This window comes from Nelusetta ayraudi, unplaced genomic scaffold (assembly GCF_046127955.1).
Source record: "Nelusetta ayraudi isolate G7.1 ecotype Tasmania unplaced genomic scaffold, CSIRO-AGI_Nayr_v1 ptg000164l, whole genome shotgun sequence".
Classification (NCBI taxonomy): domain Eukaryota; kingdom Metazoa; phylum Chordata; class Actinopteri; order Tetraodontiformes; family Monacanthidae; genus Nelusetta; species Nelusetta ayraudi.
The window spans coordinates 180,001-205,516 of record NW_027466214.1 but is presented as its reverse complement, the minus strand read 5'-3'; the positions used below and the strand labels follow the sequence as shown (position 1 = coordinate 205,516).

At 49.3% G+C, this 25,516-nt stretch overlaps 1 protein-coding gene across 1 annotated transcript; it reads right to left on the bottom strand.

The window, feature by feature from the left end:
* Positions 1-8,301: 8,301 nt before the first annotated feature.
* atp6ap1lb (ATPase H+ transporting accessory protein 1 like b) lies at positions 8,302-23,330 on the bottom strand. Its single transcript, XM_076014069.1, has 7 exons — positions 23,010-23,330; positions 14,400-14,437; positions 13,622-13,704; positions 12,305-12,543; positions 11,293-11,343; positions 10,884-11,127; positions 8,302-10,551 (listed from the first exon to the last, which is right to left on the bottom strand). The coding sequence occupies exons 1-7, from the start codon at positions 23,141-23,143 to the stop codon at positions 10,315-10,317; spliced, it is 1,026 nt and encodes a 341-aa protein (XP_075870184.1). The 5' UTR covers positions 23,144-23,330; the 3' UTR covers positions 8,302-10,314.
* Between the last annotated feature and the right edge of the window lie 2,186 nt (positions 23,331-25,516).

The window sequence follows — 25,516 nt, the reverse complement described above, 5'->3', positions numbered from 1 at the left end:
ATCCCAGGGTTAGGGTCAGGGTTACACCCTGGACAAGTCTCAGTTTTATCACAAGATAACATAGAAAGAAAAACTACCATTAGCACCTGCAAGCACTCCTAATGGACAAATTAAAGTTTCCAAATAGCCTCACATGCATGTTTTTGTTTTTGTTTTTTGTCTTGTCTTGTTTTTGGAACTGTGGGAGGAAGGGTTAGCACACAAGAAGACAAACTGAGCCTCTCCTCTCCGAGTCAGGTGTGAAACTGATTAGGTTCACAGAGTGACTCTTCTACTTTCTGCACCAGACTCCATCTAAAATCCAGCAAACGGCAAAATAATAAGACGCGTTTGTGGAACAAGAGCCACACTTCTCTTAGAAATAAAATGAAAAACAAATATGTGAAGGCAGAGTCAGGCGCTCTGTGTTTTTGCTTGGCCCAGTCTGTACGGACATAACCACCTAATTAGCATCGACGACTAGCCCAGGAGGCCAGAATGAGGCCGCACACTGCAGTGCCGCTGATAGAGGACAGGCAAAAAATCTGCGGCTGCGATTGGCTCAGCTGCGATGTTCATTTAAAAAGGAAACGCACCGAGCCCTCACAACAATTGCCCCGCCGTACCAAATCAGTAATTGACTTTGCAAAGTAATCCCGGCCGCAGAGGGAGGGAGTAGCGTTATCTCCGTCTGACCCTTTAATTGGCAAAACAAACCAAAGAAAAATACAGACGCTATTTTCCAGCAGGAAGTTTCCCGACCAGCTGTGAGCAGAGAAACAGCAGTCCCAAAAAGCAAACAATTTACCCACCTGCCGTCTTCCATGGCTTCCTTGCCATCTCTTGCGCTCCCAGAATGCAAAGCGGCTTAGACAGTGGGACCCCACCACAGCTTGGCAACAACAAAGGAGTTTTGCGGAGCGCCCTGAGGGCCGATGCTTTCCGGCTGGCAGCTTTACATATAAAACAGGCGGGCCTATCTGTCTCGGCACAGGCGCCCCGCAAAAAAGTCAGCGTGGCCCAGGCTGAAACGCTGAGGATCATCGCTCTGGAGTTCCTGCACAGGGAGAGATTAGCAAACACCAAACATGACTCTTCTGTCCATGTCTCCGTGGGGGGAAGTTTGGTCGTTGCAGCGGAGTCACGTGAGCAGAAAGATGCTTCTTTTTTTTTTCTTCTTTTTTTTTGTTCAAATGAGGTCAGTTCTGAATTTAATGTGATGTTGTTTCATTAATATATGGCTCATTCAGTTTCATAAATCCAGGACAAAGGCTGTTGTTGTTGTTGTTAATGCTTGTGTAATGTTCTCCATGTAGCAAATTAAAATTTTAAAATCTGTGTCATATTGCTTTCATGGTTTGACACAGTCATTACAAACTGTTGTGCTCAGTAATTAACAGCCAGCTCAAACTGAGTAAACACTGACATCTAGTGCACAGCGGAAGAAGTTACACTTTAACAATTTGAGGTCAAATAAATCAATATTTAGGGTGAGGGGGAAATGTTAATAAATTACACTGATTTGTAATTGTGCTAATTATTAATTTCATTTTTTTTTATTTTGAAAGGCACGCCAATGTTAATGTAATTTGGTATGTAAATAGATTATGTTGTGCTTCATGGTGCAACATTGATTTTGTTGAAAAAAAAAATTGCTTTTGGCAAGCATTCAGTGACTTTAATTAACAGAGAATCCGCAGCTCCGGTGGTTTGGTCTTATAACGTGCTTGACTTGAAAATGGGACTCTGTTGACCACCGGTGGGCGTTTTGTAACATGACATGTTTTCGTGCCCTCCTTCAACGTGCACCAGTGGCAAATCACCTCAAAGTTCTGTCTAATTTTGACACAAGCAAGTGTTTGGGAATCAAAAAACAAAAAACAACTGCTTTCACTTCTGGAACAAAATATCCGGGCAATGAAATAAAATCAGGGCGACACGGTGGCTCAGTGGTCAACACTGCAGCCTCACAGCAAGAAGGTTGCGGGATCCATTACTTTCTGAGTGGAGTGTGTTTGTTCTCCCTGTGTCTGCGTGGGCTTCCTCCCACAATCCAAAAACACGCATGTGAAGTTAATTGTAAAAATTTAAATTGTCCGTAGGTGTGTGTGTGAGTGCGAATGCTTGTTTGTCTCTACGTGGCCCTGGAGACTTGTCCAGCGTGTCACCCTGAAGCGGGTGTTGAAAATGGTAGACGGGTGGATAAAATCAAATCAATAATGTCAAGGTGGTACAGCTTCTGCTCTCACACTTTATTAAGTCGAGGCGCTGCAGCTGCAGAGTCAAACTCAACACAAAGAATTCCATTCATTGGAAACATTAAATTAGATCTGATCGTTTTCCCTGCTCATTGGAGACGGACCGTGTCAACACTGACAAGTCCATCAGTCTGCAGGATTAAGCAGGGTCCTGAAAACTGTGAAACAATGGAAGGATCTCCCGTGGAATTTTCTGTGCAGGCATTGTGAAGGTACTTGGTGTAAAAAGATATTTTAAAGGCCAATGTCAAGAGTCACATTATTTTGCTACATTGTTCCGGGCCAGACAGAACAGATTATCCTAGGCAGCAATGCCATCAAGCACATCCTAAGTCAACTGAAGAGCACCAATGGCTACTGGAGACTGGTTTCCTCATCCAAGGGTCAGACCGATGACCACTGCCAATTCCTGTCACTGCTTTCCAACATTGAGAGGTGGAGAGGTGACGGCGTTCCAGATAAGGTGGGAACAGTGAAAGTCAAGAGTTGTGTGACACTGAAGCCACTGAGCGAGCACCTTGTCTGGGGCAAGTTGCCCGAGTCTGCAGTGAGTTCAGTGGGCAGTACAGTGGTCGTTGAGCCAACACAGTCTAAGGCCGGACCCAGGCATGTACTCGTTGGAAAAATCGTTACTCCTCCTTGGGGAGATCGATGGGTGCCTGTTAAAGTCATCAATCCCACAGGCAGAGTTGTAGTGTTGAGGAGGAATGCCAAAATAGCTGATGTGTCCCCTTGTATTGCACTGGAAGACCTGCCCAAAGCAGACGAGGTCAAGTGCAATATGCAGTGTGTACAGAGCAAAGATGTGCAGCCAAGGTCAGAGGAGGACACGGTTCGTACACTAGGGGCTTTAGGGCTGCCAGACATTGACCTTGAGTCATGTGAGGTGTCATTGCAATGGAAAGACAAACTCCTTCATCTCATTGTATGAAGGAATACGAACAACGGTACGAGTCACTCTTCTCCAGGCATGAAAAGGATTGTGGTGAAGCGAGGGGGTCTGTGCATCGTATCCACCTTGTCGATGATAAGCCGTTCCGTCTACCCTACAGACGCATACCACCGAGTCAGTATGAAAAATTGAGGACAAGTCTGAACGAGATGGAGGCAAAAGGCATCATTCAGAAGTCGCACAGCAAATGTGCCTCTGCGCTCGTACTCATATGGAAGAAGAATGGGGAGCTCAGAGTTTGCACTGACTTCAGATGGCTTAACGCAAGAACCATGAAGGAGCCTATCCGCTGCCACATCAACTGACCTGACAACCTGACCTCGGGCTTTTATAACGTCCCCTTGCACCCCGATGACAAAAAGTACACAGCATTCTCATCACCCTTTGGACTTCATGAGTACAACCGTCTCCCTCATGGCCTGTGTAACAGCCTGGCTACCTTTATGAGGATGATGACGTCCATAATCGGTGACGAGAATTTCCCAAGCCTGCTGTGTTACCTTGACGACCTGATGGTATTTGCACCGACAGAGGAAGTTGCACTCGAACGCCTGCAGATGGTCTTTGCCCGTCTCAAAGAGCACAATCTTAAGCTTGCACCAAAGAAATGCTTCTTCCTCAGAAGAACGGTTAAGTTTCTAGGTCATGTCATCAGCGAGGATGTTACGCGGACAGAGCCATAAACCACGTCAAAGTCACGGACCTTACGGAGTCAGACGGAAAAACACCCTGCCCTAGTAAAATCAGGTCATATCTCGGCATGGTAACGGACTACCAAAGTTTCATAGAAGCATGCTCTGCAAAAGCGAAACCGTTGTTCAAGCTTACTGTCGAAACTGTTGTGCAGCGCAAGCACAAGAGGGCTCGCAGGCTTGTCAAGGCAGGCGGCCACGCCAGGCTGTTACCAGCTGATTGGAGTGACGCATGCCAGGACGCGTTTGAGACGCTGAAGCACGAGCTAATGACGAGTGTCACTCTGGCCCACCCAGATTTCGATGCCCCGTTCATTTTGGCTGTTTTTTTTTTGGAGGGTGGGCGCCGTCTTGTCGCAGCTGCCGCCTGGTGGTAAAGTAGCAAGGCCAGTCGCCTTTGGGAGTAGAACCCTCTCTCGCTCTCAACTGAACTACCCTGCACACACTGCCTTGAATTTCTTGCGTTGAAATGGGCGGTATGTGACAAATTCAGCCATTGGTTGAAAGGCAGACACTTTACAATTTGGACTGACAATAACCCCTTGACGTATATTCTGACCAAACCCAGACTTGATGCGTGCGAACAGCGGTGGGTGGCGACTTCGACTTAAAGTACATTCCCGGCCCAAAGAACATTGTAGCCGACGCCCTGAGCCGCGAACCGTTTGTCCAGTCATGTGTGGGTCATCGCCTTGTGACTGAGCCTTATACCTCGCTGTTGAACCGAGTCAACAGCGTCAACGACAGGGATGTGCAGGAAGCGTTCAGGGTGTCCAACAACTGTCAGGCTGTTGTGGTCAACGGTGGAGAAGCATCAAATGACCCAGTGCCAGAAGATGTTGACCCAGACACAAGGGGCACAGTCGCGTCAGAGGAAGTCACTGCAATTCTCAACGCTCAGTCCACTGGTGGAGTGTGTCGAGTGATAGGTACAGATCCTACTCTCAGTTCTCTGCAGAAGGAAGACCGGTCCGCTGCTCTTCTTCAGAGCCAACTTGTTAGTCTACAATAGCGTGATAGCACAATAAGCAGAGCCATGTACTTTGAATTTTGACCTTTTTCAACTTTTTCCCCTCACACGATCTCGAGACCGATTTTTGACATTTTCCCTTTTCCTTTTTGCTACTTTCTTTAGGTCTCAGTTTAGGGTCCGTTCCCAGTCACACACACACCCACACAACACGCACAGAGAAGCCTTTTCGTTGCTGGTGGTGTTTTCGTAGTCATTTTATGTCATACTGCTTCGTTTAAACTATTTGGTGTTAGTTGACATAAATGTGTATTGAGCCTGAGGTCGTTGCTTGACTGGGTTATTAAAGTGTGGTTCAAATCCCTGCGTACCGGCCAAGAACTCACCGTGAAGGTAAACCGGTACTGATTCTAGTGTTTCTCGCTCACACTGACAATCAAGAGCAAGTGGTGCTCCGTAAAAATTCATATCAAATATTCTTTCCTCTGTCCCGAGTCGGTCCGTTCGTGGGAGTAGGGACGGCGTCACATGTCCTCCCTGTCCCCTCGGAGTCCCTCTTGCGGTCAGAGTAAGAACTGCATGTAAAATCCATGTTTATATATTTGGCATCCCGTTTCATTTTTTTGTTTGTTTGGTTAAATGAAACGATCCTCCTCCCTCCACTACAAATCACTGATTTCAAAACTTCACCAACGAATTTGGAGATTCACACATCGAATATAACCAATCAAACAGTATATTTATTACCCTGACAGGTGCTGTCCATGATTGCGAACGCTGCCAAATGTACATGTAGAGAGCTTGAACGGGACCAGTGCAATTTCTGAACATGGAGGCACCTGGTCAAGCATGGCGAGATCATACTGTCCTGGGTGAAATGTGGGCCACAATTAGAGAACTATGTTATCAACCATAGGGGATGGTATCGATATGCACGCCGTTTCTTCCCTCGTTGCATGGCAGGAGAATATACGTTGTGATGTGGATGAGAATCTGGCCAGACAGACAGCAGCGTTTGGACGGCCAGGAGGGCGAGGACAGCGACCAGTAAACAAGTTGTGAAACTCCATCTTTAGTTACATAGAAATGTCCTTGTTTTTATTTTATGTTTCTGTATTACAGAATGTTGTGCAAACTTTCTAATTTTGTGTGTGAATAATAGGTACAATTTCCTTGGCAGTATAGTGTATGGGCGCCAGATAGGATTGGTAGGTGTGTGTGTGTGTGTGTGTGTGTGTGTGTGTGTGTGTGTGTGTGTGGTCAGAGAGGGAGAGTGTGAGGAAGAGCGAGCAGGTGACTTGAGCAGCCAGTTAAAGGTGCTGAAAGGTGTGAAGTTAAAGGTTGTAAATGATCGTGTAAAGCGTTTCTGGCTACTTTTAATTTGGCATCCGGATGTTGACATCGGCTAACCGGAAACAGTTTGCCGCGGCAACGCTCAAACAGAGCGACGAAGAGAGCGCGAGAGGGATAGAGACAGCGTGACGGGAAACAGAAAACGGAACATTAAAGGAGTTTTAACTGCAACTGGTCAAGGGCGCACACGGCACGTTCTCTTCTTCTTTGCCTTGTATTTTTTCCCTTTTTTGTTAGCAAAATGTGCACTCGCGTGCTTCTGCTTGTTTACGCCGTTGTCCTGCCTGTGCACCTGACTTGTGTGAGCACTGATTGCGCTGCTTGAGACGCTCCGGTTGTTTATTTGTGCTTTAAATAAGTTGTAATTGATCTTGCTATTTGAATTTTATACTATTAATTATTGTATTGTATTGTATTGTAGTTGAATTTTTTTTTATGTGATTTATCATTATTAATGTATTTGAATAAGAATTTTATTGTTACAAGCACTCACCGAACCTTTTATTGTGTTGCAGTTTTCACGGTGTTCTTTGGTTGCATCAAATGAAAATAAACGCACCTTACCAAAACATCAGTACGAAGCTCAGGGAGAGCAGTGTTCGATCCGGTCCGAGAAAGGGTTTCGTTGCTTCCAAACAGGTGACGGTCTGCCTGTTGAATGGAGTTCAGTCCTCTTCCTCCTTTTAAACGCGTGTTGGCTGTGTCTCCTCCGGTTCCCTCGGGTTGTTTGTTTTTTTTTTTGTTCATTATCCTTCTTTTCCGTGTCGAACTTCTCACTTTCCTTTGTTTCTTCTTCAGCTCCTCTGTCTGTCTTTGTTTGAAATACCCTTTCTTTTTCAGCACAGGTGTCTCTGACTTCGAAACTTCCCTCCTTCACCTTGTGTGATGTCACTTCCCATTTACAGCACTTCCGGTATCCTGCCTTGCTACAAGTAAAATGTGTGAAATATGTGATACCAAATCTTAATGGCTACTCTTCATTTAAAATCCAAACATATATACATTATATATAAACACACACACACACACATATATATATATATATATATATATATATATATATATAAATATATATAGATAGATAGATATGTGTGTGTGTGTATATTTTGATTTTTCAGTTTTATGTATTCTGTTAGCTAGAGAAAGAAAAATAATTTTAGAAGGAATCTAAAAATTTTGGTGGCACTGACTATTTGTGTGGGAAAGGAATTTAGTTTTGAAGCAAGCAGCTTTGGGTGAAATGTTTTTGTTTTTTGTTTTTGTTTTTTTTGCCTAATTATCTTAGAGTTTTGAGAAGAAATGAGCCAAACCATTACAGAAAAACTGTATGTTTTTTGTTTTTGTTTTATCCCCCCCCCCAATTTTCTCTGTTGATATAATCCAGGTAAATCGCTGCCAAAAGAGAATGAAATCACCTGCAAACTCTGATCACTTTCAGTTTCAAACAGCTGTGGAAACACGCTCACATAACCTGCTTTGGGAGTAATTACCACGCGTGATCAGATGTGTCGGTTCTGGGTTATATTGTGTTCACGACGTCTTGTGGCCACTGGATGTCGCTGTCTGTCTCTCCCTCTCTCTCTCTCTCTCTCTCTCTCTCTCTCTCTCTCTTTCTCTCTCTCTCTCTCTCTCCCTCCCTCCTTTCCACCCTCCCATGGAGATGCATTCAAAACTGCGTGACGGTTGTAAGGTAGAAACGTGGAACCTTGTACTTGTACAGTGCAAGGAAAGACAAACGCATGACTATGAGTACTTGTGATGATTTGACTAGACACATGCTGATGGGTTACCCTTGCTGTCTGCCTGTCTGCCTGCCTGCCTGTCTGTCTGTCTGTCTGGGTTCTCAGGCGCCTCATGGAGTTGAAAGCAGAGAGCAGATGGCACACAGGGGGGGGGGTGGAGCTGGCAGAGGAGTGTCTGGGTTGGAGGGCTGATAGATGACTAACTAACTAACTAACTCTGATGAAAATGCTGGGTCTGTCAAATGTGCAGTTCAGACCAGTTGGGTGTTGTCGTCAGTGTGAGGAAGACGGCGGCACGTTATCACAGTCAGATCTCGTACGCAGAGCGACACAAAGCAGGTGACATACACGTTGCAGCCTTTCCTCGGTATTTAATTTATTTAATCTACATCAGTCGGACCTTGGGCAAACCGTCTCCACTTATTTCATAGTTTGTAGGATACATTTATGACCAAAGAACACATTTCACACTGCTACAGATTGACAGAACTGCCATATCGAATGTTAAGATATCTATTTACTGTCATGCTGAGTGTTTTTATCAGTAGTAATGACTCACTGATGCTGTTACTGCTTCTAGTGTGGCTTCCGGCAAAATAATGGCATCTATAAGTCCCAGTGGGCGGACGGCATTCCATAGTATCGTCCTCCTGCGGTGGGAATTTGCACCGCCATTTACAGTTGGGTTAGACTGGACCTTTGCGTTGTCTGGCCCAACTCAAAAGAAATGGACAGACGATGTAATAGGTTTATACTTTGTAGAAAAAAAAAAACAACATATGCATTGTCAATTGCCAATCCTCATAGCAGAACGTCTTACTTGTACCTATGCTTATTCATTGTGCAATATTGAAAGATAAAGAACAGCTATGATCATATAGAGATCTCCATGTATCTACAGCTTTGTATGTCCTTTTGGTTATGAGGATTAGCATAGTGAGCCTACACCTTCACCATCGTGGTTACATTGTATATAAAAAAAAAAAAAAAGACTTTTGCAGAATGACACTTCTGTACAATTGTGTGTGTATGTGTGGCGCATGTGGTGTGGTGTGGTGCAGTGAATGTGTGTGGTTTTTGTACATAGCTGTAAATGGTTAGCTTTATTTTCACACAGTCTTACTATTTCTCCACCGCCATATTATATGGCAACTCCTCTGAAGCGTCACTTTGGCAGTCAGACTCCTTTTTTCGTGCGACGGGAGGACCCACGGCCTCCCTCGTCCAGACACTCGACTCTCAGTCAAGTCATCGCAAGACCCGCTTCCCTGCCATCGCCCTCGGAGGAGGGCGGTCTTGTGCAGCATAGTTCCTTGATAGTTTGTCTCCGTTAGCGCTTGCGCAGCTAACCAAAGTTGTGCTAGTTTGTGGAAACTCCTCCCCTTTGTCTGGCTGGTCAGTAAAAAGGCCGTTTCACAGTTAAGTCCCAAGCAGCAGTCCTGTCCAGGGGGGGGGGGTTAGGGTCAGAGATGCCAGAGGCTCCGAAGGGCCACTAGTGCTGGTCAGCTCGCTCCAGACAGACACTAGACCAGTGGTTCCCACTATCACCGTTCCAAAATACTCCTTTAGTCTTCTTTTGCACCACGTCATCTTTTGTTGTTGTTGTTGTTGTTGTTTTGTTTTTGTTTTGTTTTTTTAGCTGCAACTCATGCAAAATCTTCCAGCAATCCTGATTGTTAGCAAACACTGCCCTAGCCCAAATAGACCAGCCTGTTATAGCATGCAGCTAATACGGCTATTTAGGCTAAAACACTGGCTGTTTTTGAAGTATATATTCCTTGCAGAAATAGACAAAGTACACTGTTGGAACGCTGGAAAGACAATGTGTTCAATGGAAGCTTGTAAATATGACACGTGTGAGTCATGTGGTACATGTGTATGACCAAGAGCATCTGAAATTAGCTGTATTAGCCACAGGTGCTAGCCGTTTTCTGTTCAGTGTTGTTGTCGTTTGTTTGTTTTTTTTTTAGCGGCTGACTGGGGCAAAGGCCTGTATACTGTCGCCCTTCAGGGCCTTGGATCCTTCATCGACCGCTAATCTCTCAGCGAGAGGCTTGAACATCCAGCCGCCTAGTTCAGTGTATGGATGCCAAGATGTAGGTCAGCTAGGAAAGAGGAAAAGTATGCCACCATGGTCTGCATTCTCTAAAAGTAGTTAAGACTTAAAAGGTTTTCACATGAACAGGCAAAGTTGATTTTTTTTTTTTTTATTGTTGTTGTCGAGCAAATACCCCATGGAGGAGGATACTCTTTCAGTCTTGTGTTTCCTGTGCACCCGCCCCTTGAACTTTGCCTCGCCACTCTTTTGCCTTTTTGCTCTCTCTTCCTTCCTCTCGCCCCGGTGTCCTCCGGTTCCTCGTCGCTATCCTCAAAGGCTGTTCTTGTCCGGCAACTCAGCCTCTGGGCTGCGGGGGAAGTAGACGGTGGCTTTGTGCTCCTCGTAGCGGTCGATGTGCTTGAGGTGGACCACCATGTGCAGGGCATAAGCCAGGACGAGGAGCAGGATCAGCGATGTCACCAAGCCCATCAGGATGGCTGGCGTGAGGAAGGTGGCGCAGTCACTGGCTGACGCAAACTTGTCCGACTGCACATTGAACGCCTGGATCTGGAGGGAATGGGGGGGGGATTGATGAGATTAGCTTCAACTGAAGAGGACAACGGGCTTACAGTGGCTCACAGAGATGCTGGGCAGATGGCTAAACAGTGTCCAGACAGACTGACAGGCTGCCAAACAGACAGTAAACAGGGACACTGACTGACTGACAGCCAACGAGGCAGAGCACAAAAGTTGGGGGGCGAGGGGAGGGGGGGTGGGGGTGGGAGTGAGGGTGGGTGTGGCCTGGCAAACATACTGACGCATGCGTTCGTGCGAGGAAAACACGGCACTACCTAGAACCGTAAAGGGTGCAGACGCTACAGGACAAGAAACAGGTGTACCTGGAAGTCAGTGAAAGTGATGTGCCAGTTAGCGGACGTGTCAGTGTGGGAGCTGGGCACTAGCAGGGTGTCATATTTGTGCAGGCTGCTGACGTGCTGGCAATGGTAGGACGAGGTGGCGGGAGCGTAGACCTCGCTGGCGTTGAACGTTGCCTCCTGGGTCCAGTTGTAGTGGATGTGAACGCTGTCGAGCGTGAACCAGTTCTGACCGGCCGCCTCGTAGAAAGTGTTCGACATCTGCAGCCTGGAAGGCGGGGACAGAAAGCAGGTCAGCGGCATCTACGACGCGAGAGAGCACGAGTCAAAGGATGGATGGATGGATGGATGGATGGATGGATGAGTACTTTGTTTATCCCAAAAGAGATGCAGTGTCTCAGCTGCAGCTGCAGAGAGATGAGAGCAAATGTACCTGATCACCAGACCTCGCAAGTCCTCCACATCACCAAACCGTAACGAAAGGCTGTGAAGAAGAAGAAGAAGAAGAAGAAGAAGAGTTTCATCCAACAATCATGACAATAATGATGATGAAAATAGTAAGATGAAAAAAAAACAGTGGCAGGCCGTCTTCTGACCGAACCATAATTAGTGAGGTACATGTAGTTATTCTTTTCACATGAAATGATATCCACTTGTGTGCATTGCTTTCATCGTTGTATATCACGGTCAAGTTTTTAATCCAATCCTATTTCAGCTAACTTGTGTTGCCAGGTTCCATGAAATCTGCCTTGGGTCTCAGGCCGGCAGAACCTACCCAGCGGGCTTCTGTCTGGCTGTAAGTAAACGGACCGGCGTCGGTTGCGACAGCCAATCAGACCTTGAGTCTGCCATGCCGAGGCTTAAACGTACGCCGAATTTCACACGTTCGTGTCCTGTGATTGGACGAGCAGTGAGAAACTTCCAGACTGCCACTACAGCAAACCCACGACGGCTGCAGGGCAATATGAAGGTTTCGTTGCCGGACCATCTGCAATTTAAATGTCAATACTTGTGGCGCAGTGGCGCAGCCGCTATCGTCTCCGTGGTCTCTCATGCAAATCGGCGACAATGCGTGGTTCATTCCACGAGTTTGAACAAGAGTTTAAGCTCCCAGAGTACTGTTGGTGGACCTGGTGGACTTATTATGGGTGGAGGAGTCTCTTCAAATTGCCTTTTTTTTTAGTAAGTTGTGACAGCGTCAGTGGCCTGAATTACTTAGCCTTACCTTCAGGCTTAGATTGTGATTTCGACAATCCGGAAACTACCTTTAACTCAACTCGGTCACCTGGATGAAGGTGACAGAACGTGTTGGTGTGATTGTCTATTGAGGGGACTCTGAGGTGTATTCATAGGACTAGATATGACATCACTGATGGCCCTAGGCGAGAAATGCATGGCTCGCCACCGGGGAAACCCCCCCCCCCCACCCCCCAGGTTAAACCTACGTGGCCTTTTCCTTGTTGCAGATGGAGCCTTTGGTGTCGACGGGCGTGTTGGGGTTGAACACCCGCTCGGTCAGGTCGATGAACGTGTGGTTCCTGTAGCGGATGGCTAGGCGCTTGGCCTTGAAGAGGATGCAGGTCTTGCCATTGTAGGAGACGCTGAGCGGGCCGTACGGGCCCATCAGCGACTGGAGCAGCTTCCTCTTGCTGAGCGACATTCCCGGGTGGTGCCAGTTGAAAGGCTGTAGAACGGGAGAGCAGGAGAAGACGATGGGGCTTGGAGTGTAAAAGCAGCTGTTTTTTTTTTGCATTCCTCGATTGTCCTCTGGGGGGTGGGGGGGGTACATTTTAGAGCAACGAAAGGTTCGTGCCATGACCGTGTCTTAGAGTCAGGAATTACAAGGAAGTCATCACAAATAATCCCTGGAATGATCTCCAGGATACCGCTATGTCAGAACTAACAGCTGAACGGGAGAAATGATAACAACACAGCTCCACAGTGTGTTTTCGCACACAGCAGACACAACAGCCCCCATTTCCCCGAGTCCCTCCACAGGATGACATGACTCCCAGAGGCAAACTGTAAAAAAAAAAAAAAAAAAAGGAAAGGAAAGGAAGAACAATATTCCCCTCCTCTTCTTGTGTGCACGTCATTGTGCCTGTAAATGTCAATATTGTGCAAAGTTCAGTGCTTCAGTGTTGGCCGAATCTCACATGAGGGATGTGGGCGGGCCTTAAACAGAGTGGGCAGGGAGACGCGAGGAGGCCTCACTTCACTGTCCAGACAGAACACCCCCCCCCCCACCCCCCAACCCCCATCCCAGTTGCCCCGAGAGGCCATCTGGGATAATTCATCGCCTGCAGCCGCAGCTGTGACCAAGCCATCGTTCATGAAATGAATCATTCTATTAATTTCAAGGTAGGCGGGGGGGGAGATCGCAAGGGTGGGGGGGGGGGGGGGGACGGAGGGGGGGGACGGAAGCCGATACTTGCAAACATCGCAAAGGTTTAAAAGCTGCGAACACTGGCAAAGTATATGAAAGGGAGGCTCGGGGTGGAATCTGCTGACGCAGCATGTGGATTTTCCAGCAGAGTGAGAGGTCCCTGCAATTGTGGGTGGCGATGATCTTTTACCTCCACTGGACGAGGCCGGCCAGGTAATATTCCCACATCCAAGGTCACGCTGAGCGGCTGAGCTCTGTCTTGTTTGTGGTGCATCTGCATGAATGTGTGTGTGTGTGTGTGTGTGTGTGTGTGCGTGTGTGTGTGTGTGTGACGAAGGCTCAGATAGACAGCGAGGGAAAGAGGCAGAGCGCCTACCTGCAGTATTCTCCTGAGTGGGTTTTCATCCTCGGGCGTCAAAATCACCTCTTCACTTTCTAAGCCGTAGCCACCATCTTGACCTGGAAAACACACACACACACACACACACACACACACACACACACACACACACACACACACACACACACACACACATACACTTTGATGCACCACCACCACCAGAGATGAAATTGCGATACACGCGAGGCTGATTGCAACGCTGCATTGCAGATTGCAACACGGTCATGAGAAGAGGACAAAAAAAAACAAAAAAACAAAAAAAGCAAAGTTCAGCCGCACACGTTCGGCTCCCACGTACACCTCTGCGCTATGACTCGATTTCCAGTGGTCACGCGTCATCGCGTTGACTCATCAGCAATCTGCTCGGCGGTTACGCTCCCATTGTTCGCTCTTTACAAATATGGTTCATCTGGTTCCGCCAACACACAGTTCCACATTGCACCATTTTAAATGGATGTTTGCATCAGAATTTGTTCTTTTTTTCTCTCATTATAGTCAAAGGACCTAAATATAAAACATACATCCCCCGTCCGGTCGGTGACGTCACAGCTTTCAAAATCTGTTTGTCTCAAAAAAATATACGGTGCCAAGTGTCCTCGGCTTTTACGAAGAAAAAGAAAAAACAATTATTCAAAGAAAAAAAAAGAAAAGAAAATGCTTTTGTCAGGAGTGTCCATCCTGCACCTCAGGGTCAAAATTCCCATGGCAGGTCTGATGGAATCAGGCCTTGTGTCATAGCAGCTTTGATACTTACTTGATCTGACTCTTGTTGCTTGCTGGGGGTTCTCTTTGCTGCAGGAGGAGAGAAGGAAAAAAAAGCAAAGAAGACTCGGTGAGATCCTGCGATCACTGTTTTGGATGAAATGTTTCAGGCTTTCTATTACGCCCCTCATGACATTTAAAGCCCATCCAACCAGTGTGCAGCATGAGAAGCTTCACGCACTCCCGAAGGCCCCAGAACCCACCAAGTGAAGCGTGCCATAAAAGCGATTTGATACGTACAGCTCACATTTGCACATTCATTTCATTAAAATAGGAGCCGAGCGGATAAATGGGCAATCATACGTAAGAAAGATTACGGCCGGCAGTTAAATTCAATGTTTGTTACCGGTGCAGGTTGGTGGTGGTGGTGAAAATTGACTAAAAAAATAAATAAGAGAATATTTTGGAAAGATAACGAAGGCACGTCATGCGTATGAAACGTGTTGCGACAGACTGCGACTGAACGTGCATAAAGTGCTCGAACGTCGTCGCCAGTTGAACTGCACATCCGACTGCAATCGGGTGCAATAGGGTGATCTGCATACTGTGTGTGTGTGTGTGTGTGTGTGTGTGCGTGCATGCGAGTTCATGCCGACAGTGTTTTACATCATTAGCATAGCATGGGATAGCCTAACACAAACTAGCAGGATTACAGGCCTGTACAGATGTACAAATGGGTGCACAGAAGAGACCAAGGCGACAGACGACATGGTTTGAAGAATGAATGAGAGAAGTTTGTAGAAATGGAAGTGTCGATAGACAATGACGCGTCGGGATTGTGCACTATTTCTTCAGACCTCAGTGGAAAGCTGTGCACGGCGTCCCGGTGTCCCGTCGCCACCTTCTCTCGCCATGTAAAGTTAGCGGTAAACTAATTCCTCGTGATGATGCACCCCCCCGATCCTGACCCCCCTCCCCTTGCTGCTTCCCTCCCACCAGGAGGGGGCGACACAGTGCGTCACAGAGGACAGAACGACTTCCTGCCCCGTCCTTCCACGTGCTCGGCCCCGGGCCGTCGTGCTGCCGGCGCTCCTTGTTGAACCTGGGTGGCTTCGGACTCGCAGGGATTAGTCTGATCCCTTTAACTGTCTAATCAAAGACGGTAATGCGGCAGCAATGGGCTTACAGGGCGGCACTGGCAGGGGCACGGGGTCTTTTTGGCGCGATACGCTTGCGCCTGTGTGTGTGTGTGTGTGTGTGTGCGTGTGCGTGAACATGTGTGTGCGTGTGTGTGTGCGTGCCTCTGTCCTTGCCTACTTTTAGTGATCTTCCAGGGTGGCCGTTAATCTCCATACAATAGGCGGTTATAATGGGCTTGTAAGGGGGTTAGAGCCTGAAAGACCTGTGGGAGCCGCTGTGACAACAGGCTGCTGTTTGTTTATCTGCCACCAGTTGCAGCGGATTCAAACGGTTCTTTGCTTATTTCTCTCTCTGTCTTTATGAAGCAGCGGCGGCCATGAGAAAAGTTCCGCGCTCCTCTTTCTTGTCTCTCTCTTCTGATGACTGCGGGCGGGCTCTGATGAGGCGGGGGAGGGGGGGGGGCGGAGCCTGGCGGAGGAGGGTCACGAGGCAGACTCGAGGACGACCCAAATGTTTAAACTGGAGTTGAAAGGTCATGGCCAGAACGTCAGAGTATTATAATAAACGACCTCGTGTGGCTCACAGCTCCACGACCTCTGAGACTAAGATCTGTCAGCCATCAGAGACACTCAGAGACACTTCTGCTTGTCATGATGGCCAGACAGGACAAAGGGGAAAAAGAAAAAGGAAGAAGAAAAAAATAAATAAATAAAAAAACTGGAGTTGAACTCGCGAAAAGAACCATCGCTGACCGCGTTTGTCCTTGAGGCTCCTCCTCCTGCAGCCTCCCACAGCGAAACAGCCAGGTACCCAGGCAGGGGGTATCAGCCGCTACCCCCCTACCCACTCCTGGATTACATGCTTGTAATTTAGCCATAAAACCGTTGGACCTTCTCGTCCCATCTAACACATCGCCGGCAAGCAGAGCCGCCGCTGTTTACATGTTATTGTTTACGTGTTATTGTTTACATGTTATGAGGGCATTATGTGGCAGAGCCCTCTATCCTGCGCAGGGCGTGCGGTTCAGGTTACCCGGGATTTTAAAAAAATTTAAAAAATACTACCAAAGTCAATTTGCTAGAGACAACACTGCGTTAGAGTGTTCTGCAAGCAGATCAGAGATCTTAGCAGATTTACTAAAAGTGAAGGAGGTGCTGGCTGACTGCGCCTACGAAGCAGTCAGTCGGGCGCAGCGCTTCAGTCTTACCTGCGCCGTGAACAAGAATGGAGGAAACCAAGGGAATTATTATCATTATTATTTATCATCCTTTATGTCGTAGAAAGCCACATCAACAAAGAGGCACTACTGAGGCTGCGAGAATCCGTTTTAATTGGGCTGTTTTGACCATTTTCACTTATTTTCACTGAGCAGGTTCTGCGTAGGCAGGACAAACAAAGCATTTTTTTTTTTTTTTTTTTTTTTAAATGTGTTGGAAGCCGCTAATACAAGCAGAGCTAATTCCGGGTGGCAGCAAACAAATGAAAAAGGCCGTCAGCCGGTGGTGTTTCCGATGCCAGGCGTGCGAGCACCAGCAGCCTGCGGCAGTTATCCATCCATCTGGTGCCGTTTCCACCTGGGCAATGTTGTGCAGTGGAGAGCCAGATGGATTAGGATTAGTGGTAAGCACAGGCCTGCGCCACTGGAACCCAAATGTGGAGAGACGCTGGCCCAGAACGAGATGAAGGGATTAAGGGCGGATGTCGGAGCCGACAGCATGGTGCGTCCTTTAAGCGCTAATTTTTTTTTTGACGCGCCAACTGACCTCCGCCACCGTGGCTTGCGCTGCGCCTGACTTCTAGCATCGCCAGCGTGCACATACGAGAAGAAAGAAAGAAGAAAAAAAAAACACTGCCGCTGCAGTTTGGTGCAACCCGGAAACTGACCTGATGTTGCTTCTCGTAAGGCCAAAACCAGTGCGCAAAATACCCTTCAATATTTCGGGGGAGGAGAGGGGGGGTCTCCCGAATATTGAGGAATATTGCAATATAAGAATGTTGGCAAAAAAAAAACCCAAACCTTCACGAGACCTTCCTTCCCTCTTGACTGCATTGCTTCAGAACCTGCAGCGGCTCAGCCCGATCACATTCGACTCTCCCCGACCCGCTGTATTTGTGCAACAATCGATATGTTTTTGAGAAAGAGCGGACAATCTATTTTTACCCCCCCCCCCCCCCCCCCCCCCCCGTAATGGAAGCTCGTACTCTCAGCGCCGCTAGTCTATCAAATGGTGTTCCAGAGAGAGATGGCGCTGTCCTCTGCACCAGCTCCGAGCCCATGTCCACTTCCTGTCCGGCGTCGGTCGGGTTCTGTCCAGGCTGATAAATCAGGGGGATAACATTGGGCTTCGGTGTGGCTGCTCAGACAGACAGTCGTGGTCCTGCGGACCTTAACCGGGTAATTGATGTCATATCTAAAGACACGCCCTGCTTGTGTCTGTCGGTATACCTTCCCTTGACCTGGAGGTCCCACATCGTGTTCAAAAAAATCCTCCTGATATCAACACAGAGGTAGAAGAGTCTGGAATGGTGCGTTGGAGCTCAGCATTCCTGGAAGACGAGGTTCACTAATACCTCGCCAGTGGTAAGATCACCTGGTGTCATCTTGTGTTGTCGCCCTTCCCCCGCAGACCGGGCCCGGAGCCGGAGGCTAAATGCAGCAGGAGGCTGCACACTAAACCCGCTGTTTCCAACACGTCCAGGGTCTGGGCTGATTTGGGTTTGGATCTTGGCTTTGGATTGATCGTGTGCGATGTTCCAAGGTCAAAAGTGTGTGTATTGCGACCTTTAAATGTGTGACGTCATCTTCTCCTAATGCGCAACCTACCCAGTCAGGTGAATTCTGGGTAAAAGATAGAAAGGAAACGAAACAGGGCGCTTGTCTACCACAGTGAAGTGATAATATCAGGCTTTGGAAAGAACTGCCATGTTAATTCTGTGTCTGAATCACAACATATGTGATCACAGGTTTATCTGAAGTGACATCAGCTGCCACCATCATCTGCTTTTATGCTGGAAAACACAGCCCCCCACACACACACACACACACACACACTGGGCACAAGTGAATAAGCACTCCTTCCTCTGCACCTTTCCAGGCCTCAGCTGACTGAGAGGAGCCAGGAGTGTGTGTGTGTGTGTGTGTGTGTGTGTGTGTGTGTGTGTGTGTGTGTGTGTGTGTGTGTGTGTGTGTGTGAGTGTAAATTAAAGCCCAGTTGTCTGTTCCTGTGCCAGTTTCGCGAGGTCAGCAGTCCAGGAGCTGCTGCGGCCGTCGTCATTGGCCCAGTCTGTCACACGGCGCCTCTCTGCTGAACAGGCCCTTTATATAATCAGAGCCACGCCAGGAGCCCCTCCTCGGCAAAAACCTTGGGAAATGTGAGCGTCGCAATGCACGTGTTAAAGCTTTCGGTTCGCGAGGGACGACGGGGAAATCAGTGACGTCGATCTGAGTTGCGCACTTTTGGGATGATTACGAGTTTTTGGGGGGGGGGGGTTGCGTTATTTGTTGTTGTTTGAATCGAGACATTTGGAAAACGTCCTCCGAGCATCCCCAAGCAGCCGTGCACAGGAAAGACAGTGAGTCCTTGCTTGTCCAGTGCAGCTGAGCGAGGTTGAAAATGAATGAATGAATAAATAAATAAATAAATAAATAAATAAATAAGAAGGTGTGGCTCCTGCTCCCCCAAAACTTGTAAACAAATCCTCCTCTGCTGCCACTGCGTTCGCACTCTCACTGAACCCTCCAGCGGCCTCACCGGTGCCTGCAACTCCCGCACAGGGCAGCAGGGCAGCGTTGATGAATACGTCACGCTATTTATTACCTTAAAAATCCTGGTTTCAAATAGTCTGTCACTCTCTCTGCACTTTTCTATCAACTGATTGCTGAGGAATGAGCAGCAGCACTAAAACAAACAAACGGAACAAGACAAACTACGAGCGTTGTCTCTCGCCCCATTGGTTGTTGCTACTATCAGCTGCATATCTGACGTGGATTTGTACCCTTTCCCGACGCCGCACGCCTCGCCGACGTGAGACTAGGCACGCTTTTTGTCCCTTTTCAGCCGCCGTCCTTCACGAGAGCGTCGCCACCGGAGGGAGCTGCGTCGATTCCTCCTGCTGCAAACAGATTTGTTTTGCTTAGCGCAGATTAGGAGTTAAGGAGTTTCTATCTGCCTGTTGAGCCGCTCCGAGTCGCTGCTGCCACATCAGTGTTGCTTTGATTGCTGCTTGGATTTTGACTGACCCCCCCCCCCTCCCCGGGGGGGGGGTCTTTTCCCGCCCAAGCACCCCGACACAGTTTGAGCAGAGGGTCTGCCACTCTGTCCTGTACCTCCAACTCTGAGCAGTTGACGCAACAATCAGCCGAGTGCAAAAAAATAAAATAAATAAATACACTTATCTTATCAAGTGCACAAACATATTGTGCTACAATTAGCACTTTTTTTAAAAAAAAAAAAAAAGCCTTTAATCTTTGATGGCTGGCTGAAGACTTTCCATTCCAGGGAATCTTGGAAATCCAGTCTTTGGGAAGATCCCCAGGAACCAGCGCTGGCCCTGAGCTGCTCCTGTGTCTGGGAGTCTTTGTTGCTATTTTGCGGTTTACATGTTAAATTTAGACCCGTGCTGGCTGGGTGGGCGCCGGGTAACATTTTAGTTGGAATAAAGGGCTTAGCATTGCACTCGGGGGACTTTGCAGACAGCTTAACCCAAAACCTGACGATGATTATTAGAAACTGAGGGGATCCTCAAAGACGGGCGCACAGCGGTAAAATGCGGTGTGTTTTCACAGGTGCGGGGATCCACACAGGTTTTCTGCGCTCATGACACGCAGGTGCAAACACGCCCACCAATGCAGCGCCTGAAGCAGGTGTGAATGTTGCGGTGCGGCAGCCTGAGAGCAGTTTGGGCCAGAGGTTGTTGGTGAGTGCGTGTGTTGGACAGTGGAACTCTGCTGGGATGAAGGTTCTGCTGTGCTCCTGGCAGTACGATGCCTCCTCCTCCTCTACCAGACTGCTGCCATCATGGAGAGGAAGTCCAGACCCGTCAGTCACCAACACCTGAGGACCAGCTGGATTCTCCACAGCCCGTCTGGAAGACTGCCATACACACTGCAGTCTATGCTGATCTATACGTCACATTTCTGGATATATTTCAGGCTTTTCAGAGAGGAAAGTTTCACTCAGAAGCCAGAAACACTGTGACAGACAGAAGCTGCTCCTGGTTCTGGTTCTGGTTCTGGTTCTGGCTGGCGGTGTTTGCGGGTTAGGGTTAGAGCGCAAACTCTTCCTGGATCTGCCGCTGTTTGAATGAGGCATATTTGCATAGAAGGGGGCGTGTCCTATTGCCCCTAATGACTCATTTCAATACATTCCAATGAGTCTGGCGCAGCCCTGGCGCTCCCTGCGCCTCTGTGGATCAGAACCACCGTTTCTGGCGCCGTTTACACAGAGTTTCTGCCGCAAAAAAGCCGCGCAATCGCTTTGTGGATCGGGCCCTCAGCTGTTTGTCTGATGTGCCTGTCTCTTTAAGACGTTCTTCTCCTCTCGTCTTGCAGCGTAAACATATTCACACAACATGAGATAGCTTGAGTTGAATGAAGCGGGCTTTAGAAATTGGGTCAACTTGCTCTGGCACGTCGTAATGAGACGTGTTGTGAAATTTAAGAAGACTTGAACAGCACTCATGTGCTTTTGTACGCGGTCCGTTGATATTCACGAACTCGCAGGAGCTGAACCGGTTTTGGTTCTGGTTCTGGTCCGCGCTGCGCTGCCATGACTCGGACCAGTCAAGCCGTCCCTTCCAGAACACAACATCCTACTGACACCTCCTCGATCCTTCGCTCCGTCCTTATCTTCAGCTCAACCTGACCGTCGAGGTCACGGCCGACTTTAACGCCGCGCTCTGCCCCCCCCAAAAGACTGAAACACACTTCTGACACACCAACCGTGGAACGTCTGGACCAGGGAGAACCTGGGCTGCCAGTCAGAAACCTGCGACGCCAACCTCTGAATACATCTTCAACAGTTCTGTCTGTTGTGTGGCTGCCTGGCACCAACTCCAGCTGGCACAGAGACCACGCCATCACCAGTCCCCGCCTCCACACTGCGTCAGGCGTCGCCAGAGACTCCCAACAAACACATCCTCCCTCCCCTTCTCCTCCTCCCGCTGCTCCCGCTGCTCCTGCTGCTCCTGCTGCTTCCTTCTATTCTGCTTTTCTAATGGACACCTAATTCACTCAGCGAGGCCTCTGAAAAGCGGCACGAAAGGCTGCGCTTATGTAACCGCCGTCGCAGCTCAGGACGGAGTTGTGACGGCGGGGAGTGTACGCGCTACGTTGCAGAGTTTACTCACAAAGTTTGAAGGGGGAAGCAGCGAGCAAACAAGGAGGGGGGGGGGGGGGGAGGACGAGGAGGAGGAGGAGGAGGAGGAACCAGTGCAGCAAAGTCAAGACAGAGATCAGCAAACGGGAGACTAAGGCCCGACCCGACCCAACCTGTCCCTCCAGACCCTCTCTCTCTCCCTCTCTCTCTCTCTCTCTCTCTCTCTCTCTCTCTCTCTCTCCTCTCTCCCTCTCTCTCTCTCTCTCTCTCTCTCTCTCTCTCTCCTGGAATCTGCGTCCAACGTGGTCGCTGCTGCGATTGTGCTCAAAGAAAAGAAAGCGTGCGAGTCCTCGAGGTGCTGCAACAAAGAGCCGAGGGAGAAGCCGCAGCATGTTGTGTCTTTTTAAGGCAGTGGGTTCTACAGAGGAGTTTCAAGAAGGAGCCTCTGGCACCCCCCCCCCCCCCTCCTCCTCCTCCAGGAGGCCTCAGCTGCAGCTCTGACCTCTTCCTGGAAATGAGTGGCTTCAGGTTTGAAGCCTTGAATCATATTTTATTGCGACCCGACGGGACACAGCCGTGCATCCTGGGCCGTTGGTTCCGTCCTCCGGCTCCTGAACGCATCGTCCTTCCCCTTCCTGCCCCCCCCCCCCCCCCCCCCCATCCTTGTTTACCTTCCCTTCTCCCTTTCTACCTTTTCCTGCAGGCCTACTCCCCCCCCTCCCTCCCTCCCCCCGACACACACACTCACAACCACCACCACCGACATCATCACACCCTCCCATTCCCTCCTCCTCCTCCTCCTCCCCCTCCTCCTCCTCCTCCTCCCCCTGCCAGACCTGCAGAGCTGCACAGACAACAGCACCCCGGCTGTGATCGATGAGCAGCGTCTGATGGTGGCGCTCTGCAAAACTGAGACAAACGCACAAAGCCCTCTGCAGTAGTAGGCTCTCTCTCTCTCTCTCTCTCTCTCTCTCTCACACACACACACACACACACACACACACACACACTAGTCCGCGGTGCACCCGAGGTGAGGGGAGGCTGGGGGTGCGGGTGGGGGAGGGAAAGAAAGGAGCCAAAGACAGCAGCACATCAGCATCCCTGAACACATCCCTCCCCCTCCTCCCCCCCCCCCCACCTCCCCCCATCAGCACCATTCAGCCCAGTCGCCCCGCTCCACCGGACGGACGGACGGACGGATTCACCTTCTGTCCAGGATTTCAGGCACTTCGTCGTAGATGAGGCCCGGCTGCAGCTCCTCCTCAGTGAAGGAGAAGCCGGTCCGGCTCAGAGCGGACAGCAGGGCGAGCGAGCACAGGAGGAGCGCGTGTGCAGCCATCGAGACAACGAGGAGGGAGGGACACTGCCGCTACCGCTGCTGCTGCTACCGCTGCCGCTGTCGCTGCTGCTGCTGCTGCTGCTGCTGTTGCTGCTCGTGCTCCGCTTCATAATCTGCTCCTGCTCCTGCTCGCAGCGCGACGACTCCCCGCCGCAGCGACTGGCAGGCGGCGCGGCCAATCGGCTAGCGAGCGAAAGGCGCGCGTCGGTGTGCGTCACGGCGAGCGCCGGACCCCCCCCCCACCACCACCACCACCACCTTACTCCCCTCTCTGTCATCCCCTCCCTCCCACATCCATCCACTCCTGCGCTCTCTCTCTCTCTCTCTCTCTCTCTCTCTCTCTCTCTCTCTCACACACACACACACACACACACACACACACAGCCGCGTGCCAGCACTAAGTATAGACAGGCTCATTCTTTTTCATAACACATCTCATCATACCTGTGTATGTTGCCCCTCAGATGAAATGCTTGTGTACAAATGTAGCGAGCACTGGACACACTCACACACACACACACACACACACACACACACAGGAGACGCACACACACACACACACACACACAGGCAGCACCCCCAGATATAGTAGCATCGCTGGCAGGAGACGCACACATGCTCCATCACAGCAGGCAGCGGGAATCACAGACTAACACACGCACAGCACACACACACACACACACACACACACACACACACACACACACACACACACACACACACACACCTCTGTGGAAAAGCACCTGGGAATGTCAAGGTCAGATGGGGGAGGAGGAAGAGAGGGGGGGGGGGGTGTTGATATCACTTTAGGTGACTGCAACAAAGAAAAAGAGGCAAAGGAGAAGGGAGCCGTGACTGCGTGACCCAGATCTGCAGCGTGCTGCCACAATAGCAGAATTAATTCACTTGATCTATGTGTTGCTGTGAGCGGCGCCGAGGGCCCGCGGCGCCGGGAATTGTCCAGTGATGCTGCAAATGGATGACAGGAGCAGCTGAGCAGCGGTGGGACGAGACGAGCGACTCCGACCCCCCCCACCCCCCTGACCAGCTCCTCCGCCCCCCTCCCCGGCTCGTTATGCCGCGGGCCTCCGGATCTCGATACATCCTCTCTTCTTTTCTTTTTTTTCTTCTTTTGTTTGTGTCCATCCCATGATGCAATGTTTTTTTTCATAGCAACACTGGAACATTAGGGGTCGTTACATAACCAAGTGTTATGACCTACTATCGCGGTGATGCGGTGCAATAATTCTCACTGAGAGACTGCACAGGTTACCCCGGACTCCAACAGAGCGGCCTCACATCAGTAATCTCTTCAGATCTCCAGAAAAAAAAAAAAAGAAAGAAAAGAAAAGCATGATTAGCCCTGTTTCCAGCATCATGCTAAAAGTGGCATTTTTGCAAGACCTTCCACAAGGGGGCAGGAGAGAGCAGAACAGACACCTTTCTGGCAGTGGCAGTGGAACCAGGCTGGGAAAGGAGCCAGTGCCCTCTGTGATGTCACAAGGGAAGATTTCTCTGCATGTGCGAGGTTTGGCTTCCTGAAGGGTGGAGAGGTTTTAACTTCAGACAGCTATGTTATAAGAAAATGAAAAATAAATAAATAAATAAATAAATAAATGAATCGTGCATAATACAGGACCTTTAAAAAAATGTCTGTCATCGTTATCGTGATGAAGAAGATTTTAACCACTCTGATGCTATTTGACTTCATTCAACCGATAATCAAGTTTAACGTATGCAGCCTGCCATCATATTCTCTCCAGATGTCTGTTCCATCATATTACCACTGAATATTAATATTCACACTTACAGTTTGACTTGATTTTACACACACACACACACACACACACACACACACACACACATATATATATATATATATGTATATATATATATATATATATATATATATATGTTTGTAGAATAAAGAACATCCCTCTTGGCTATTGCTGAGGGCACCAACCAGCAGTCAGCTGTGCGTCGTGGTGCTGCACGGTAACAGGAGGTGACTGCAGGCTGCCTCAGCCCTCAGCGCCCGCCAAGCCTCGCTCACTCCGGCGGGCCAGTGTGTCAGCCCGCGGAGGAAAAGTGCAAACGAGGCTCCCGCTGCCTCCGCTGCCTCCGCTGCCGTGGGAGTGACGGGCATCTGATGCCGTGCGATGCCCGTCCAGGTGTGTGTGTGGGGGGGGGGTGTGGAGCGAATGAGGGTCTCCCGAGGGTCTCCCGAGGGTCTCATTAGCCCCGTGTTAACCTGTCCCCAGCCAGTAGAGGGACAGACAGACAGGTGAGGTGATAGCCCTCAGTGAACCGTGGCCCTTCACCCCATTATCCACACCTGAGCAGGATGTTTACTGCTGCAACACTGTTTTCTGT